Below are 22,103 nucleotides of genomic sequence, written 5' to 3' on the forward strand. Positions count from 1 at the left end.
GGCTGAATTTAGTGATAGTCACATCTAGCTACAAAAAGACTTGAAAATGCAATCTTTTCATTGGGCAACAATATATCCAACTGAAAATTAGGGTTCTGTTATACAAAGGAAGAAGGAAATGTTTGCCAGAATGAGCACGGTCACAGTCTCCAGGATTCTTCTCTCTTACTCCCCACATCCAGTCCTCTCAGCTCACCACCGTTATTTAGCTAAGTCAACCCTATCAGCATGGTTGTAATTCACCTTATCATCATCTCTGCCTGAACTATAATATCCTAACTGATCTCCCTGAGCCCGGTGGAAACCAGCTATTCCATTTGGTCACAGAAACTAAAGAAAAGCGTGGGAAGAGACATGTGAGTGGGAGGCACCATCACTTCTCCTTCAGGCTCATACAAGCCACCCTGGCAAAGGAGGAACTCTGCTCTTCCATGCAAACGTATTAAGGTCCCTAGGGAAAGACAGAGAGACTGACTGCAATCTGGTGTCTGTGTGATTGCGGAGAATCTTGCTGGGGTTCAGTGGTTAGAGATGAGGGTCTTCACAGAGCAGGAAATCATCTGTACCTCAAAAAACACTTCTCCGTGGGCAGAATCAAAAAATTATCAACAGAATTCTATACTCAACACAAATATTTTCCACAAATGAAGGCAAAATAAGTACTTTTGCAGACAAATTAAAGCTGACAGAATTCACTGAAAGCAGACTTGCACTATGAGAAATTTTTTTAATTGAAATATATTTGACATATAACATTGTGTAAATTTAAGGTATACAACATGCTGATTTAATATTCATATTTGGAATACGACTGCCTTTGTAGCAATAATCACCACCTCCATCACATTACATAATTATCATTTCTTTTTAGTGGTTGGAATAATTAAGTTGTCTCTTAGCAAGTCTGATGATTATAATACAATATTATCTATATTCTCTGTACTGTGCATTAATTCTATAGGACTTATTTACTACTTGGTGCAAGTTTGTCCCCTTAAACAACATCTGTCCTATCACCCCTACCTTCCATCCTCTGGTAACCACCATTTCACTGTTTTTATGAGTTTGGCTTTTCTAGATTCTTCGTATAAGTGATATCATACAGTATTTGTCTTTCTCTGACTTATCTCACTAGAAATATTAAAGTTCTTCCAGCAGAAGGAAAATATCAAATGGAAATTTGGAACTACAAAAAGTAATAGAGGCCTACAATGTAAAATACATGGCTAATTGTTAAGGACATTTTTGTCTCATTTTTAATCTTTTTAAAGGTTAATTGAAGTGACATCAGCAAGATGGCAGAATAGGAGTTTTCTACTGTCTTTTCCCCAAAGACCAATGATTAAGACGATCACCTACCGAGAAGAGTGCTTTTGTGCAACTGCAGAGTCCAGCAGAGAAGTTCCAGCTCGCTACGGGAGCAAAAACAGCAGAGATTAGATGCAGTGAAGAAGGTAAAAGGAACATATTACCCCCTCCCCAAGGTGGTGCGGCTCAGTGCCTCTCGCCAACAATTTCTCCCACCAGGGAAAGTGAGAGCATGTGAGTGCGTGCCCAGCTCCCCCAGCTGTACAAGGTGCTGCCAAAGGGGCCCACTTCTTTCCTGCCCCATCCAGGGCACTGAGGTGAGCTGAACAACGACGGTCAGGGAGGGGCTGAGAGAACAGCTGCCAGAGCCGGGAATGTGTCAAAGGGACATGGATCCTACTAACCATTTCGAGGACAGCATCAGGAAGCCCACCCCTGAGTTGCTGGGGATACCTCCCCTGCACTTCCCCATCTATGCACCTCACTCACACATACTCCCACCCAGTGGCAGACTCCCCATGTGTATCCCCCCTGCCCCACACTGTAAATACAATGGAATGTTATTGAGCCATAAAAAAACAAGGAAATCCTAGCATTTGCAACAACGTGGACAAACCTGGAGGACATTATGCTAAGTGAGATAAGCCAGACAGAGAAACAAATATACTGCCTGATCTCACCAATATGGAGAATCTTAAAAGGAAGTTGAACACACAGAAACCGAGTAGAAGGGTGGTTGCCAGGGGCTGGGGTGGGATGGCGAAATGGGGAGAGGTTGGTCAAAGGGTACAAATGTTTAGCTGTTAGATGAATAAATCCTGAGGATCTATGTACAGCATGACTACAGCAAACACAGCACAATGTACAGTATGGTGACTATATTCTGGTATTATATAACTGAAATTTGCTAAAAGAGTCAATCTTAAGGGTTGTCACACACACACACAAAAAGTGAAGTAATGGTTGTGTCAACCTGATTGTGGAAATACTTTCACAATCTATACAAATATCAAATCATCATGTTGTACACTTTAAATATGACAGTTCTGTCAATTATAAGGCTGGAAAAAATTGGCTGTTTAAAGCAAACTTGATAATAATAAAGTATGTGGGTTTATAACATGCAGAAATAAAATATATGATAAAAATAGCACAAGATGACAGTGCAGAATGGAAGTATATTGTTGTAAGATTCTTGTGTGAAATGGTATATTACTTAAAGGTAAATTAATAAAGTTAGATATATAAACCCTAGAGTAACTACTAAAAATAATAAAACAAAAGGTATAGCTATCAGCCAATAATGGAGATAAAAATGGAATCACAAAAAAATACTCTATTAATCCAAAAGAAAGTAGAAAAACATGAAGAAAGAGGAACAAGGATGAGACACGTAGAAAACAGAGAGCAAGACGGCAGATTTAAACTTGATCATATTGAAAATAAATGTAAACTGTCTAAACACTATGCTTAAAAGGCAGAGATTATCATAATGGATAAAAGAAAAAAAGCAAGACTCAATGATATACCATCTGCAAGAATTAGTTGGTCAATGACACTAATGTTCCTAAGGTCTACAAAAATATAAAATAGCCTCTTCCCTATACCTGGGAAATTACTGGATAGTGCAGGAAGGAGGGCCCAGAAAGGTCCTCACTTCACAGTGGGTCAAGAAATTTTGCGTCAATAAAAAATTTCGCTGCCAGGGAGTGAACAAATGCAGAAAGTCAGACAGAATTACGGATTCTGCCTTTCTGGCAGCCCTAACAGAATGTGCTGAGAAGACAGACACTTTGGGTGAATTCAAGCCTCCCAGCCACATGGAGAATAACATTAATTTGAAAAGGCTGGGGGAGTCAGTTGTCCTAATTCATATCACACTGACCCCCTGAGGCTTCTGCAAAATCAAGCCCCCGATACCAATTAACTCTACAACAGTCATTGTGCAATGTGGAAAAACCTGGTGCTGTACCCAGTCAAGGATTACATCATTTGCAGGAGCTAACAGACATGTTGGCTACATCCTAGCAAGTAGGGCTATCAAACATGCACGTCAGCCTGCTGAGCAAGTCAGCCCAATAAAATAGGTAACCAGGCAATGGCCCAGCATTTTCCTCCTCTGTGAAGTAAAAGAAGCAAGATATACATTTCACTCAGTCTCTTTCATAAATAGGAAGGTATGAGCAACTGCATTTTTTGCCATACAGGTAATTTCCCTGATAAGCATTACAAAGTGACAAAAAAAAATTTCTTAAGAGTTAGGGCAGGGCGGTTAGCACTACTGGATCAGCCTGAGCTTGAATTCCTGGAAAGTAGCAGACAACAACAGAATAGTTTCAAAATTTTACATAGCCTCTTAACATGGATTGTGGTTTTTAAAGCCAATGAGCAAATACTGAGGAAGTGTGTCTTAAGGATAGTCAGAGCTGAGTGAGAGTAGACAGTCTTACAGTGGGTTGTTTTACCCAAGGATCTAGGTGACAAACATGGAGCCAGCATTCATAAGGGAAATCAAGGCAGCCAATGAAATAATCAGGTGATGAGGGAAGCGGGAAAGCCAAGTGGGTGGCTTTTTCTGAGGAGCGGTATAAATGCTTGCATTCGTTTTCTATGGCTATTGTAACAAATTACCACAAACTTAGTGGCCTAAAATAACACAAATTTATTATCTTACAGTTCTGTTAATCAGAAGTCTAACGCGGATCTCACTGGGCTAAGATCAAGGTGTCAGTAGGATACATCTTTTTGGGGGGCTATATGGAAGAATTTGTTTCTTTGCCTTTTCCATCTTGTAGAGGTCGTCCTCCTTCCTTGACTGTGGCCCCTCCCTCCAACTTCAAAGCTAGCAACAGCAGACCTACCCTTCTCACACTGCCATCTCTGGTTCTCTCTTCCAATTCCCTCTTCCACTTTTAGGGACCCATGATTACAGTGGGATCACCAAATTAATCCAGGATAATCTCCATATTTTAAGGTCAGGTGAATAGCAATCTTAACTCCCCTTTACCATGTAACCTACCATATTCAGAGGTTCCAAGGTCTGGATGTGAACATACTGGCAGGGGTGGGGGGATGGCGACCACATTACTCTGCCTACCACAGCGCTGCCAGCAGCTTTCCATAGGGACGTCTCTACTGATTTCCATGAATAAAGCAATGCTGTTTAAAGAGGGGAAACAGCACAGATTCGGGGAAATACAGGTAGCCATTGTGATTCCAAGTCTGTGATTCTGTAGATCTTCAGGAAGAGGTGTGGACAAGGCTGCCAAGAAAGCATCAACAGTACTGCAGATTGGACTGGCTCAGTATAGAGTGGCTGGGAAACTTAGTGCCACTAAGAAGCACAAAGACACAAAAAAAGGTGGGGGGGGGGGGTTAGGGGAGGGTCAGGGTTTGAGTCCAAGATGTGGTACTAACTGCAAGATCTTACTTAGGCAAGTCACTTAACTGCTGTGTCCTACTTTTCTCTTCTGCAAAATGAAAAAGTTGATTTAAATTATCTTCTAAAGTCTCTTCCAAGTCAAAGTGCTATGATGTAATGTAATAGGGGAGAAAGGAAATAAAAAGACCAGAAGTTTACTCTCCTTAAATTTAAAACCAGGGCTTAGCATTTCATCTTCCCATGGGAATGGAGAATAGCAGACTTTTTTATTTTGAAGTCAAATAAATGATACCTTGTAAACACTAAGTATGTGGGAAAATCTGACTCTCTATAGCATCAGTTCTTAAATTTTTGACTAATCCATGTAAACTTAAAAAGCCAACAGATGACATATTTTGATGATTCTAATAATTAAAATATATAAAATGATAATATTATACCATTAGGAAAAGAAAGAAAATCTTAGGTTAACCAATCTTTGGTGCTGGGGAGGAAGGATTGGGAACAGTGGAGGAACCAGTTCCTAGGAAGCAGGAAGTATCATTCAGGACAAATTATAAGTTATGAAACTGGTAACTAACATATTAATAAACACCTAGAACACAACCTTAAAAACAAAAAAAATAATCAAATGCCCAGTCTACATGATTTCAGAATACTAATTTTAAAAAGATAAAGTATTGAAATATCCTATGTAGTTTATCCTTATTACACAAGAATATTGCCCCATGATATGTGAATACTTACTGATTGTAGCAATTCTCAGGTATTCAATATAACTTAATGTCCAGAAACAATACCTAGGCTTTTTGCCAGAAAGAACTGATAATAATCATTAACATCCTACACAAATGTACCAGAGGAATACAGAAAAGTATAAAGAATTACAGGCAACCTAAAAGTAAAGGGATATCTCCTCTAAAATAATAACCCAGATATCCACTTTTTGGCCTCAATTAACACTTACATAAATATTAGTAAGGTAGGCTTTGGGAATTCAGAAATAAATCTATCTGGGTAATTTATACAGTGAGGAGAGAGCTACAGGATTTGTACATGACTGCCTGTTCTGAATGGTGAATGTGTAAAAGAAAGCTATGTGGAGCCAGCAGTCTAAGGACATCATAGCTGGAATCAGGGCTACAGTATTTACAGAGTGATCATGGGAGGAAAGTTGTGGTTCTGGTGACAATGAATTAAACATTTGGAAACCTAAGCCCCAGTCCCCATATTCTCTAAAGGCCTAGGTTTGCTCACCTGTAAAATAACAAGGTTCTAGTATTTGAGAGGATAACAGCTATTTTTCACATTTACTGAGGGTAAATATTAAGAAGCAGGCGTACACTGTCAAATGAACGCCTTATGATGGATAAGGGAATAATTTTACATTAGAAAGTTTTGTTAAATATTGCAACATGCCATCAAAAGAGCCTGTAAATTACTTTTTTGTTTAATAGTAAACTTTACTTCTAGAGCAGTTTTAGGTTCACAGGAAAGTTGGGCAGGAAGTACAGAGAGCTCCCATGTATCCCCTGCCCCCATACACACAGCCTTCCCCACTATCAACATCCTGAACCAGAGTGGGACACTGATTACAATCAATAAACCTACAGTGACACATCGTCATCATCCAAAGTCCATAGTTTGCATCAGGGTTCACTCTTGGCGTTAACATTCTATAGGTTTTGACAAACGTATTAACAACATGTATCCACCATTACAGTATCCTAGAAAACAGTGTCACTGCCCTAAAAGTCCTCTTGATTTTGCCCATTCATCCCTCCCTCCCTGCCAACCCCTGGCAACCACTGATCTTTCTACTCAAATTACCTTGTTTTAAGGTCAAAGGCTTTCCTAGGACAAAGGAGGAAAGACTTTCTATATGGCCATTCAACGTCCTAAGCTGTCTTTACTCGCTGTCATACAACGTCACAGAGCACCTGAGCTTTGTCACTATTGTAACAGTACAGTATAAGGAAACTCCCAGGAGAATGAAAATATTTCATGCAAGAAATTTAATATTAGTAAGTTATTGGTACATTAATTATAACAATATTCTGATATTGTACTCCTCTAAACTTCAAAGAATTTTAGAGAATGTGGTACAAGGTGACGAGAGTTGAAAGCAAGCAAGCAGTATTTTTGTCCTTACCATTTTTTCCCAGTGGTCTTTAATATTTATGATGTTATTTTCAATCTTTATTTTTCAACAGATGCTAAAGGTATAGCTAAAATAAAAGAAACTGGCATTTCCTGCTCCTGATAGTAATAAGAAGGCTTCATCATAATGCCCTACCAGCTTCTGCTTCCCAGCTTTCCGTCAAGAAATGAAAAATTAAGTTCACTGTGTGGCTCATTCTACAGATCAAACTCCAGCTTTTATAATTTTTTTTTTTTTAACAGCAGTGGTCAAAGTACTGGAAATCAACAGCTGCCAAAAAGCAGAACCTGGCAATTTACATCCATGAGACATACGTCACAGTTAAGCAAAACCATGGCGGCCATTCCTCAGAGCTCTTCCCTGACTCAAGCCTGACTTAGGGCTTGACTAAGGGCTGTTTTGCAAGCCCTAACCCCAGACTCAGAACCACAGTCAGGCAGGTACGGAAGACCCGAACTGCCCTGGATAACTGGGTGAGGCCCTCGTCACCTAGAGCACGTTTCCACTTGCCAAAAGAGCTCATTTCCAGTCAGACAGGGGGGATAGAGCTGATGAGAGAGAAGGCAGAAAAGACCATGGTCTCTTATGGGTCTCCAACTACAATACACTGCCAGGAGGCCAGTTTTCATATGAAGTGTTATCTTGGATTTTCAAGCCATCTTCTACGTATCATGTATCATTTTGGTTCACCATATAACCTAAGGCGAGTACACTTTGATATGAAATCTTGTTGTTCAAGGCAGGCAGCGTAAGATCTGATTTTTTTTTTTTAATTTATTTATTTTTGGCTGTGTTGGGTCTTTGTTGCTGCGCGCAGGCTTTCTCTAGTTGCGGCGAGCGGGGGCTACTCTTCATTGCAGCGCGCGGGCTTCCCATTGTCGTGGTTTCTCTTGTTGCAGAGCATGGGCTCTAGGCACGCGGTCTTCAGTAGTTGTGGCTCGCGGGCTCTAGGGCACAGGCTCAGTAGTTGTGGCACACGGGCTTAGTTGCTCCGTGGCATGTGGGATCTTCCCAGATCAGGGATCGAACCCATGTCCCCTGCATTGGCAGGCGGATTCTTAACCACTGTGCCACCAGGGAAGCCCAAGATCTGATTTTTAAAAATCAAATCTTCCCTAGTAGAGGGGACAGTGACTAGAATGGGTGGGGGAACAAGTGTGGCTTCTGGATGGCTAGTAACGTTCTGTTTCCTGATTTGGGTGCTCATTAGACAATGTGTGCAGGTGCGTACTTTTATCAGTGTTCATGAAATACTTCAATAACAAACTCAAACCAAAACAAAAATCAACCATTCAGCAATAGAAACAGAGAGTAATAGGTAAGAATAGGCAATTCACAGAAACTCAAAAGGCCAATAAACTCTGAAAAGAAGTCCCATCCCTCTCGAACTCCAGAATCCTTTCCCTAATGCCCTCAGAAACACCTCTATCATCCCCAATTATTCAACCTTTTCTCAGACATTCCTGCTTGGGACACAACCCTGGCTGCACATACAACCACCTGGGAGTTTTAAAAAATTACCGAAGCCTGAGCTCCACCTCAGACTATCTGAGTCAGAATCTCCAGGGGCTGGGACCCAGGAAATGGTATGTTTACAAGCGCTCCCTGGTGATTTAAATGTGCAACCAGGGTTGAAAGCCACTGCCAACTGAAACTTGGCTCTCCCTGCAGCCCTCTTCAGTCCAGCTGTCTTTATTCTCACACTCTTCCCCCCATTAGGCTGGAGGCAAGAGAGATGCTCTTATTTCTCATTGCCACTTCCAAACCACCGTCACACCTGCTCCCTAAGATTCCAGCTTTCAATCTCACATTATCAGACCACACCATCCCTAATTCTCCTGTTGCAGTCATCAACATGACACCCCCAACCTCACTCCCTAATGGTTTTACCTCGTGGCTCTGATACTCTCTCCAACACTGTTCTTATCAAAATGCATAACTTAAGAAATCAAAAAATACCTTGAGACAAAAGAAAATGGAAAAACAACATACCAAAACTTATGGGATGTAAAAAGAAATGAAATTGAGCTATTTGTAGTGAGGTGGACAGACCTAGAGTCTGTCATACTGAGTGAAGTAAGTCAGAAAGAGAAAAACAAATACCGTAGCTAACACATATATATGGAATCTAAAAAAAAACTGGTTCTAATGAACCTAGGAGCAGGTCAGGAATAAAGACGCAGACGTAGAGAATGGACTTGAGGACACGGGGAGGGGAAAGGGTAAGCTGGGATGAAGTGAGAGAGTGGCATGTACATATATACACTACCAAATGTAAAATAGCTAGTGGGAAGCAGCCGCATAGCACAGGGAGATCAGCTCGGTGCTCTGTGACCACCTACAGGGGTGGGATAGGGAGGGTGGAAGGGAGACGCAAGAGGTAGGGGATATGGGGATATATGTATATGTAGAGCTGATTCACTCTGTTATACAGCAGAAACTAACACACCATTGTAAAGCAATTATACTCCAATAAAGATGTTAAAAACAAACAAAACTTAAATGCCTACATGAAGAAACAAGAAAAATCTCAAATGAACAACCTTACATTACACCTCAAGGAACTAGAAAGGAAAAAACAAACGAAGCCCAAAGTTTATAGAAGGAAAGAAATAAAGATTAGAGCAGAAATAAATGAAATAAAGACTAAAAAGACAATGGAAAAGATCAATGAACTAAGAGCTGGTTCTTTGAAAAGATAAAATGGACAAACCTTTAGCTAGACTCATCAAGAAAAAAAAAAAAAAAAGAAAGGACTCAAAGTCCAAAATGAAAGGGGAAACGTTGCAATCAGTACCACAGAAATACAAAGGATCATAAGAGACTACCATGAACAATTATATGCCAACAAATCTGACAATCTAGAAGAAATGGATAAATTCCTAGAAATAACATGATGATTTAAATATCCGCACAGATGACCCCTGACGTCCTCCTCTCCTCTCAGAAGGTGGTCCTTCACTTGACTACAGCTATTCATTCACACAGTCATACCCTAGAACTTGTCGTAGCCAATAACTTGACACAGGATCAAACCTGTGTCCCATGCATTGGCAGGCAGATTCTTAACCACTGTGCCACCGGGGAAATTCCTTTACTCCAGTATTTTAAATCCCAGTTCTACAATCCATTGATCCTACCACCTTTTACTGTCCCCTTCACCCAACCTAGAGTCCGTGGTCCATCATTACAATCCCACTCTTTTGAACACACCCTCAACTATCTTGACCCCTCTTCCTCTATCATTATCACCAGGCAAACCCCAATCCTATATAAATCCTACCTCCACCTTATCTGCACAGGTGAATTGTTTAACTCTGCTGACTGACCTCACTATATACCAACGACCACTGACTCCAAGTGGGCCATGCTGTGGCCCTGTAATCATAGACAATTTCTCTATTGTCCTGAATGATTAGATCACACCTTTTCCTCTCATCTCACTTCTACACCTCCTTCCCCCTCCCAGGCTTCTTAATTCACTGAGAAAATAAAAGCAGTCAGAATCTATCAGTTTACCTACATTTGTGCCAAAGTACTCTTGCCTTCCCTCTGCCACCATGGATGTGCTCCTATTAAAACCAGTCCCTCCACTGTATGCTAGATCCCATCTCCTTTCATCTGCTCAACCTCATTCCAGCAATTCTCCCCTCTCTCTTATACATCATCAATTTCTCCCTCTTTACTGTAACACTCATATCAGCATCAAACACGCTATAACAGCCCCTATCTTTGAAAAAACTTTAATCCCGTGTCTTCTTCTAGCAACAGTCCCATTTCTCTACTCTGCCGTGGAGAGAAATTCTTCAAAAGAGGTGTCTATTTTTGGTATCTCCAAATCCTGTCTTCCCATTCTCTGAGGGTATACCAACCTAGTCTTTTTTTTTTTTTTTTTGGCTGCGTTGGGTCTTCATTGCTGTGCACGGGCTGTCTCTAGTTGCAGCCGGCAGGGGTTACTCTTTCGTTGTAGCACACAAGCTTCTCATTGCAGTGGTTTCTCTCGTTCCCGAGCACAAGCTCTAGGCGCACGGGCTTCAGTAGTTGTGGCACACGGGCTCAGTAGTTGTGGCTCACGGGCTCTAGAGCACAGGCTCAGCAGTTGTGGCACATGGGCTTAGCTGCTCCGTGGCATGTGGGATCTCCCCAGACCAGGGTTTGAACCTGTGTGCCCTGCACTGGCAGGCAGATTCTTAACCACTGCGCCACCAGGGAAGCCCCACCAACCTAGTCTTTATCTCCTCACTACTCCACAGAAAAAGCTCCTGTGAAAGTCTTTAATGACCTCCATATTGTTAAAACCAAAGGTCAAGTCTCAGCACTCACCTTACTTGATCTATCAGAGCATATCTGACATCACCAACCAATCCTTCTTTGAAACAGATTCCAAACTAGGCTTCTAGGGCACTCTGGTTCTCCTCCTCCCAACCGAGCACTCATTTTCAGTCTCTCTTGTTGGTAAGCATCATCTTTCTGACCTCTGAACATTGGGCTGACCCAGGGATCTTCTCGGACTTCTTTTCTATCTCCACATTCATCCCTTCATCCAATCTCACAGCTTAAACCCCTCCTCTATGCTGACATCCTTGCCTCTAGCTCAGACTTCTTCATATTCCAGACTCATGTATCTACCTTCCTCATCAACATCTTAACCTAAATGCTAAGGAGGCATCTAGAACATGCTTGCCCCAAATCAAACTCCTGAATTCTCTCTTCTCCCCAAACCTGATTCTCCCAGGAATTTCTTTCAATGAATGGCAACTCTAACCTTCCCACTGTCCCGGCCAAAAACTTTCGTACATTTTCTCTCACATCCCACATATAAAATATCAGCATACCTTGTTGACTCTGCTTACAAATATATCCAGACTGTGAACACTTTTCATCACCTTCATCTCTACCCTGGACTAAGTCACCATCATCTTGCTTGAATTATAACGACTCCCTAATTAGTCTCCTTGTTTCTCCCATTAGCCTCTCTTACAGTCTCCTCTCAGCACCACAACACTCTATGATCCTTTTAAAGCCTAAATGAGACGATGTCTCTCCTCTGTTCAAAATCCTCACATTTCAGATGGTAATCACATTCAAGGTAAAAGACAAAATCTCCATAATGGCCTATGAGGCTCACTATTCATTCTCTCACCTCACCTCCTACTACCCCCTTGCTTACTCTATTTCAGCTGCCCTGACTTCCTTGTGATTCTGTGAACATGTCACACACAAGGATCGTCTCATTTGTTATCCTCTCTGCCTGGAATGTTCTTCCTCCAGTGATCCACAAGGTACTTGCTCTCTTCTCTCTCTCCACAGCACTTATTACCATCTAAGACACTGTGTATTTTCCTGTCTATTCACTTTCTGCCTCCGTTTACTAGAATGTAAGCACACGGGACTTAGCAGTACTCAGTTCATCCGTTGTGCGAATGAATGGTACTTATGCTCATTAATAATTAGTAAAGCGCAAATTAGAGCAATATGAAAAGTCATTACCTACCGATCATATGCCAAGAATTTAAGTCGGATAAAACCAAGAACGATCGGAGCATGGAACAGAAACTTTTATACACCAGTGGTGGGAGTATAATGCAAGTACTTTAAAGAACAATTTGGCAAAAATATCTAGTAAAGCTGAAGATGCATACACCCTTCAACCCAGCACTTACACCTCTATGTATATATCCTAGACCCTAGGGCCCACAGCAACTCTCTTACAAGTACACAAGAAGAGCTCTGCAAGAATACTCACTTCCATGTTGTTTGTAAATGCAAAACAACCAGAAATCTAAATACCTACCAACAGGAAATGTATAAATTATAACAGATACATATAACAGAGTGCTATGTAACAGCTAAATGATTAATGACCAACCTACAAATATCAACATGCTTGTTAATACGCTGAACGAATGAAAAGCAACTTGCAGAATGGTAAGTACTATAGTATGATGCTATGTGTGTGTGTATATGTATGTGTGTGTGTATACACACACACACACATACATATACACACACACATATAATTGAATATATGTAATTGAAAACACAGAAAATGAACCAATCTTGTATGTAACTATACTTCTATATAATAATATATATCAGGACAGTGGTTACCTGTGAGGAGGAAGGGAAAAAGAGAGAAAAACAGAATCAGGGAGGATTATACAGGGTGCTTCAACTGTACCTATTTTGTTTTATTTCTTAAAAAAGAAAAGCCTGTAAAGTTTGGGAAAATATTAGAATTTGACAGAAGCAGATGACAGCTATATGGGTATTTGTTAAGTTATTCTCTAAACTCTTCTGTAATCTTAAAATATTCATAATTTTAACCAAGTATATTACATTCTAAGAAAACTTATATGATTAAAATTTCCTATTTCCAAACTTCGTAAATAACAATGGCCAGCTTCTTCTAATTGAAATGAATGGTAAGGCTGCCAAGGCTTCTCTGAGAATTCTGGAATTCCGCAAGAAGAGGGCTGGCTGCCAGCACACTCACTCTTCCACCTCAGCTTCCTTTCCTTGAAAAGACCTTCGAGTGGCATGTTTCTATTTAAATATTAATCTGTAAACACTACCACATAAATACACCCTAGGGAGGGTTGTGAAGTGGAAATGCAATTTGAAGCAGACACAGCAATCGGCACCAAGACCCATGTGAGTTTCTAAAACCACCAGTTGGTACAGATGACTGATGTAAAGGTAGATAACTACTCTTTCACTTAGAGCCTTAGGCTCCTGAATTACAGTAGGACCGGTGAGATCTCTTCTGTTTTCTCAGACCTTCTACCAAAATTAGAAAGTGCCTATGTAACTTGAACTCAGAAGAAAAATTCTCAAGATCACTTATTAATTAGAATAATACAGGATAAAAATCCAGAAACATTAAAGCATAATCTTTAGGAAAACTCATGACTGCAAGGTCAAAACAGAAGTTGTGGAATCACATATAACATGAAAAACTAATGTTTAGCCCTTAGATAAATCAGACAGGTTAATTTCACTGACAGCAACACAACCAACTTGCTCTTATAAGCAAGACTGTTTTTAAAAATCTCAAACATGAAAACTAATACACAATTTGCAGAAGCAAAGGCATAAACCCAGCTGACTGGTATAAATGACAAACCTCTCCGTGCTATGGTTTCCTTGCTGTAATACCCTGTACTGAATACTTGCCACGCACTAACATTAACACAGAACCTTTGAGAATCACAGGACAAAAGGCAATGCAAAACCTGCTTTATAACCAGAGTGAAGGTTTAGAGCTGATTCACTAGGCAGCCATGAGCTGAAAATGATGAAGTAACTAGCACAAGAACAACTCTATTTTTCTAATTATTTGTATAAATTGTGTTAGTGGCTACGTGATGTGAATCAATAGCTTGCCATACTTGTGATTCGTACTTCGTTGGGTACTTGGTTTCCAAGGACACTAATCTAAACTAGGATGTGCTTTTAAAAGCCCGTTATCAGCCATTACCGATTAAATAACTAATCTTCACAAGGAGATATTGCTTGGAGGGTACACCAAGCACACACTTCTACCACACAAATGTTCCGTCTGTATGAGGGCTGATAGATCCATTCTGAAAAGCGTCTGCACGTTTGAAAGTCAGAAGCCCTCACCACCACGACCGCTTTATATTAGCTTAAATGTTTTTGCAATTGTCCACCAGAAAGTTTCAAATTCCGCCGGGATTTATTTACACTGAAGAGGCATCTAGAGCTTGGGAAAACTCAACAGCAGCACGGGTTAGAAAAGCTACACTTATATCTTGACTGCCTTCATCAAATTATAGGAGTGGGAGGTGAAGACACTGAGACACTCAGAAGAACGAACCCTTAAAGGTGAATCCTGCACTCTGATACACTAGGATCAAACGCAGAAGTCACACATACCCCTTCGCTTGGTAAATTTTACAGGAAGAACAATGGGGAGTGCATAGTTCATCCTGTCATGAGAGGAGACAGTCAATGCACCTTTCTGGATGTAACCTAGGTACTTATTATAATTTAAAGTTCTTAATTCACTTTATTAATTACAGAGTTAATTATGTCTGTGTAAAGGGAACCGTGGGCTTTGCAGAGTCAACTTGTTATTTGTTTTTAAAAAAAAGTGAAAATTTTTTTCTCTAAGTACTAATTAGCATGGGTGTATTTTATATTCGCTCCTAATACAGTTTCCAATCTTGAAAGATAACCACAGACAGCACCACTGTCACACTGTCACAAAAAGGAAATTTTAAACAATTCTGTTAGAAATGTTTTAACTGATTCATTATGTCCTGGAGAGAAGCTTATTTGATATCTTACAAGTAATACCACAGCTATTTAGAATGCTGTTAACATCCCAATTCCTAATTAGCATAACATACATGCTATCACTTCAGAATGAGAGCTATCTTAGAAGTCTTGGCCGAAGGCATTTGAGAAATAAGTTGAAAGAGAAATTGGGCGGGAGGTGGGGAATTCCTGGGGCATGATTAGAGTCAGCCTGACTTTCCAAATACACAAATGCCAGGGCATGGGACTATTTTAGGTACATTTTTGGTCCGCCCTTTTGATTCTTCATCTGGTAGATCTACATTAAGGATTATAAATATATTTATATATCAATATTTAACATCACTTTGTAAGCACTTAAAGGGCAAGGGAAAACTTAACTTCTGCCTCTTTAGTGTCCCTCACTCAACAAAAATCAAGACTATGCCAGCAAATCCCGGAGGCTCTATGATTCTGCTGGATCTTGTCCAAATTAGGCTCTAAATATTTAGCATATTTAGCCTCATCTGGTGGCCCATTTATTCTTTAAATTGGAGAAGGAAGTATGGACCATAATAAGTAATGTAAAACCTCAAATCAGTAATAATATTCCAACATCAGTGTAAATTAATGCTTTTGGAGTTGTTCAATTTGAGTCATAGATACATGGCTGTATGTTACCCTAATTTTGTCTATGTATGAAATTTTCCATAATAAAAGAACAAAAAATGCAAGCCTCTGAAAGTAGCCTGATTTGTCTCATGGAAAAATTCTTTAGACCCACATTCTAACTAATTCTGTCCTCAGACTGCAAATATAATTTCTGGTAGCATCAGAGAAAATAACTAGCAGAGAAGCCGTGATAAGTGTTCCAAAAATGTAGGATGATCCCTGAACGTAAATGAGGGGAAGAAAAAAACTTAAATTTATAGTTTAATACTCAAGCTCATACTGATCTTGCTGTATTTTATTACAGTAGTTCCATTTTAAAAAATGGGACAGCTAATGTTCTTTACAGCTTACAAATGTAGTAAGTTAAGAAAATGAAGCCATAGCAACATTGGCTTCTGCACCCAGAACAAATACCTCTCTACTAGGTGCTCTGTAAAGAAGTACTTCTCAGTTTATCCTAGACTCAGAGGCGTCCCCCGCCTCGAAGAAATTATAATATGGACTAACGTATCATTTTATCAACAGCAGTAATGAGTTGATTAGGCCGATACATCCTGCCTACCTTACCTATTTTCATTTCTACAAAAGAAAGCTACAAACAAAACCAAAAAGCTTATGTAGACTCAGAACAATATATGACTATGAAGAATTCTTTTCATAAAAGGTTAAAATACTTCTTTACCACTAAATTATTTTTAAGGAATAAAGTGTGAAAACTCTTTTAGTAACTAACAAATAAAAGTAGAGAAAAAATTTCATCTTTTATATTACTGAAAACCTTTTATACAAATGCTTAGAGTATTTTGATTCGAAAGCTAAAAATGCATGCAGTAATATTAGAATCTTCAGTGACCCTTTATTCTCTATACTTTGAACCTGTTTAAATTCTGCTTTGAGCCCCTTATTTATCCTATGAGCCTTCCTAAGAATTCAAGGGTTAACGCATAACCTAGAAAAGAATGCCACTTAAATTTAGTGGAGAAAATAGAGAAATTTTACTTATTTAAAAAAGTATGAGGGGAGAGGGGGTAGGACTAGGTAAGAATGACCATTTAACTGTATTAGGAATACTGGTGTGCAATAAGATATTTTTTAAAAAGAGGAAAAGATTTTTTAATATCACCATTATTAATACTAATTGATATAGCTGATATGACTGTATAGGAAGATAAAACAAAGAAATTACTCAAAACCATTACCAAAGAATCAGTGAGGTTAATCAAGTGTGATACAAATGATAATCATAAAAGCCAACGTTTTTGTAAATACTCAGCAATTAGAAGAAATTTGAAAATATTCCATTTGCAATTTGAAAAATAAATATATTAAAACTTCTTAAATTTAATAGAATGTATATAACTTTTATAAAACCACAAACCTCCTGGGTTAAAAATAAGGTTTCTGGGCTTCCCTGGTGGCGCAGTGGTTGAGAGTCCGCCTGCCGATGCTGGGGACGCGGGTTCGTGACCGGGTCCAGGAAGATCCCACATGCCGCGGAGTGGCTAGGCCCGTGAGCCATGGCCGCTGAGCCTGCGCGTCCAGAGCCTATGCTCCGCAACGGGAGACGCCACAACAGTGAGAGACCCGCGTACCACAACAACAACAAAAAATAAGGTTTGAAACAATAGAAAAAAATACCCCCAAAAGTGACAGCTTCCACTGTTTACAATTAAGACTTTTCTACAATGAAAACTAAAACAACAAATGTGTCATAAGAGTTTCATTGTACTTCTCATCTTTAAAAAAAATTATACTGTTTGTAGGTCACACAAAAACTTGGAGCATCTGAATTTTCAAGGGAAAAGTCACTTTCTGTATGTGTGCTGGCTGAAACGGCCCCTATCTAATCTTTAAAGAGTTCAAATTTATATCATCAAGCCCCAAATTAATCATTATTCAAAGGACATATGCAAATGCTAACAAATGAGATGGAGAGGTAAGAAGGACAATCTCGTATTGAATATTTACTGGGCATTATAAAGCTGCGTAGTTCTTTCCTTATTTTTCTATTGAAGTTGAACACAAGAAGAAAAGCACGCAGAACATAAAGGTTCCGCTCAGTAAATCAGGACAAGCAAGCATCATGTAGCCACCATGGAGGTGTAGAAATAGAGCACTGCCAGTACCACGAGTCCCCTGCTGATCCGCCCGATCATTAACCCCTTCTTCCTCTCCAAGGGGAACTATCATGACTTGTAAACACTGAGATCATACAGTATATATCCTTTAGCATGTGGGTTCTTTTGCTCAATATTATGTTTTTGAGATACATCCATTTTGTTGTGTGAGCTGAGTTTGTTCATTTTCGTTTACAGTATTTTATTTCTAGGCAGGAACATATAATAATTTACTTACCCACTATATCACAGATGCACATTTTCCACACCTCCCCAATATGAAGCGAGACCAAATAATGCTGCTGTAAGCATTCACATACATACCACTGGGTTGTACCATTCCTGTGCGGAGTGGAACAGCAGGGTCATAACGTATACATACGTTCAGCTTCAACACTGCCAACTAATTTACCCAAGTGGTTGTACCGATTTATATTCCAGCAACAGTGTATGAGAATTTCCTTGCCCATATTCCTACGAACTATTGTTAGTCCTTTTAATTTAGTGTTCCGGTAGGTGTGCAGTAGTTACATGCCATTAGGGTTTTAGTTTGCATTTCTCTAATGACTTGTGGTCTTGAGCACCTTTTCTTATTTTTACTGGACATTTGGCCATCTTTTTGGTGAAGTAGCTGCTCAAGTCTCTCACTCATTTTTCTATTGGGTTGTCTTTTTCTCACTGGTCTGCAGTGACCCCTACCCCCACCCTACTGGCACAGCCACCCCTCACCTCCAAGGAACCGTAACTCCAACAGTGACGATACTACCACAGTGAAGACCCCCTGTGGGCAAGTACTCGTCTACGTCATCTCACTAATCCCAGCCCTGTATGGTGTGTTCTATAACTATCCCTATTTTAGAGATGAGGCAAAAACACACAGCCAAGAAATGAGAGAGCCCGGGTTCAAGTCCAAGTCTCCTCTGGGGATCCCAAGCCAGGCACCCCTCACTGCTCTCCTGCCACCATGTGCCCACATAGTCTCACTGCTCACCCAGGAAGCCTCTTGGCTGCAGAGCACACCCCCAGGCCTGTTCCCTCAGTATTCTAAATCCTAACATGCCTTTATATTCCACAAACCCTGTGAAAAGAAAATCAAAATGAAGTCGGTACTGCTAACAGAGCTCTCTAAAATGGAGCCAAGAGGCCACCGAGGAAGTTGAGACTTGTACACGTCTCAGCCCAGATGGAAGAGCTCTTTGTCAGACTGCTGCAAATATCTTCTCCCACTCTGTGGCTTGCCCTTTCACTCTCTTTAAAGGTGATTTGTGATGAACAGAAATTCTTGATTTTAATGAAATCCAGTTTATAATTTTCCTTTTGTAGTTAATACTTTTTGTGTGCTCTTTAAGAAAACTTCACATACTCTAAGGCCACATATTTTCCTATACTGCCTCCTAAAATATTTATTGTTTTACCTTTCACAAATAGATCTACAATCCACTGGGAATTTATTTTGAGTGTGATGTGAGATAGGGATCTTGCTTCACTTTGTTCCAAATGAATATACATGATGCTCTAGCACCATTACTGAAATACACTTCCACTGTTCTGTGTGCCACCTTTCCCATAAATCAATTGTCTGTGTACACATACACTTGTTTCTGGATTCCTTATTCTGTTCCACTGATCTACTGAACCAAGGATATTGTGTATCCTTGTACCAATAGAACACTGTCTTTATTAACCTAGCTTAATTTTCATTAAAAATATTGAGACCTATCAAGCAAGTTGTTCCACTTTGTTCTTGAAAAGTGTACGGCCTTGAGCTTCCCTGGTGGCGCAGTGGTTGAGAGTCCGCCTGCCGATGCAGGGGACACGGGTTCGTGCCCCGCTCCGGGAAGATCCCGCATGCCGCGGAGCAGCTAGGCCCGTGAGCCATGGCCGCTGAGCCTGCATGTCCCGAACCTGTGCTCCGCAACAGGAGAGGCCACAACAGTGAGAGGCCCGCGTACCGCAAAAAAAAGTGTATGGGCTTTTCTCAGCCTTTTGCATTTTCATATAAATGTATCTCTTTTAATGATTGTCACAACCCTGTATGTAACTAAATCTTATCAACCCACTTTAAAAAACGTGGCAAAGCAACCCTAAAGAACTTATATTACTTGACCGAGATCATAAAACTGCACAGCCTAGATTTGAACCCAGGAGTGTGTTTGTGCAAAGGGCACACTTTACAATATCCTGCATGCCTATAAGCTTAACGTGAAAATGTTAAACCTAAAAATATACACAAGTAAAAATAACAATAAAGTATTATTTTACTACCTATTTAACTTATTATAAGTAACGTTAAGATAACTACTTCTACCAATGCTGGCAAATTTATTGTGAAATTGGTACAACAGTACCAATTCTGCCAATAGAAGTGAAAATTACTACAATTCTTTTAGAGTTCTAAGAAACTAATAGTGATTACTACTAATAAAGGTACAAGAGAACTTGATGTCCTGAAGGATTGATTTAGTTACTGCCTGCTTAAAGCCCGATTATTATAAAATGTGGGTCATGTCTCACTCCCGTTCTAGCGCTATTAAGGAGATGAAATGGATAGATCTTTGGTAGGTAAAGGAGAGAAAAGATTCATGGACAATTCCCAAATGTCTGGCTTGAGCAAAGGGTACTCATAGAATTAATACTCTATGAATTAATATTTCTTTAGCAGCTAGGCACTGTGGTAAGTGCTTGACATAAATTATCTCATCTCATCCTGCCAACTCTAGCAGGTATTACTGCTGCCCCAAATTACAAATTAAAAAAAAATAGGAACAGGAAAGAAAGTACAGGATATCAGATCTTAACTGAAACCTTCAGTTGCTAAGTCCTTTCCACCATAACAAACTGCTAATAACCATGTGATATCTATTTCACAGCTGAGCTGAAAAACTAGCTTTTCCACTGGGGAATATACAAGTGACTGGAAAACAAGAGGCAAGCAGCTGTCAGAATTTCATTGTAACTGAATGTAGTAAGTCACATGGGAGCCTTTTGACATTACTGCCCCTAGCAAAGTCACCTTTGAAAACAATACTACATTTGTTTGCTTGGGGTTTTCTGCCTTTTTTCCCCCTTAAATGCTGGCACTGTAAGCTTAAAAAAAAAGAAAAAAAGATGTTTAGATCTTTAATCTATGTTAGAAACCATGTAATAGCTAACCCCACACTTTTTACAATCCCACTACAGTGACAGCAGAAATCTTGGGATTTGGTTTTTAACATATTCTGACACAAATTATAACTAGGTATTGGGCACCCCTGGTGGCGCAGTGGTTGAGAGTCCACCTGCCGACGCAGGGGATGTGGGTTCCTGCCCTGGTCCGGGAGGATCCCACATGCCACAGAGCGTCTGGGCCCGTGGGCCATGGCCACTGAGCCTGCGCGTCCGGAGCCTGTGCTCCGCAACAGGAGAGGCCACAACAGTGAGAGGCCCGCGTACCGCCAAAAAAAAAAAAAAAACTAGGTATTACATGTATAAAAAACAAGATCCTACTGTATAGCTCAGGGAATTATATTCAATATCCTGTGATAAACCATAATGGAAAAGAATATATACGTGTATAACTGAGTCACTTTGCTGTAAAGCAGAAATTAAACACAACAGTGTAAATCAACTATACTTCAATAAAATTTTTAAACAACAACTAGGTATTACAGACTCATGAAAAGATAAGGGATCATTATGATACACTTTGGTATAACTGGGCAGAAGAAAATAATTTTCTTACATACATAAGAGGATTGTAACTACAAGTAGGTAAGAAATGGATCTGCTTCATTCTGTACTCTTTAGACCACATTAGTAATACTGAGCAATACACTTACTCAATCAGAGTAACAATTTTTATCTAAGAGTTAAGATTTATAATGTAGAGTCCTGGAAATTATTTACAAAGTTTCTATTTCATTGGGTCTGAAGATGGGGCCAAGAAATCTGATTTTTTAAATGTTTCTAGAAAACAGCCAGAAAACAATTAACAAAATGGCAATAAGCACATACCTATCAACAATTACTTTAAATGTAAATGGACTAAATTCTCCAATCAAGACAGTGGCTGAACTGATTAAAAAAAAAAAAGACCTATCTAAATGCTGCCTACAAGAGACTCACTTCACATATGAGAAGAAACACAGACTAAAAGTGAAGGGATGAAAAAAAAGATAATCCATGCAAATGGAAACTAAAAGAAACCTAGGGTAGCCATACT

At 39.7% G+C, this 22,103-nt stretch overlaps 1 protein-coding gene across 16 annotated transcripts in view; it reads right to left on the minus strand.

Annotated features, from left to right (window-relative positions):
• COA1 (cytochrome c oxidase assembly factor 1) overlaps positions 1–22,103 on the minus strand; it is a 131,530-nt gene that overhangs the window by 50,814 nt on the left and 58,613 nt on the right. For 14 of the 16 annotated variants that reach the window (XR_016394399.1, XR_016394396.1, XR_016394398.1 and 11 more), the window contains exon 2: positions 1,360–1,412. The exons of 1 other annotated variant lie outside the window; for it this stretch is intronic. Coding sequence is in view for 5 of the 15 variants with exons in the window: in XM_022593067.3 (XP_022448775.2) it covers positions 1,360–1,412 (53 nt within the window). In the remaining 10 variants the exon portion in view is untranslated. Of the gene's footprint in view, positions 1–1,359; positions 12,013–22,103 lie in introns of those variants that run through there. One more of the 16 variants, XM_089917843.1, reaches the window with a different exon arrangement.

This window comes from Delphinapterus leucas, chromosome 9 (assembly GCF_059928025.1).
Source record: "Delphinapterus leucas isolate spDelLeu-1000000601 "Yukka" chromosome 9, BTC_Dleu_Yukka2, whole genome shotgun sequence".
NCBI classification, from domain to species: domain Eukaryota; kingdom Metazoa; phylum Chordata; class Mammalia; order Artiodactyla; family Monodontidae; genus Delphinapterus; species Delphinapterus leucas.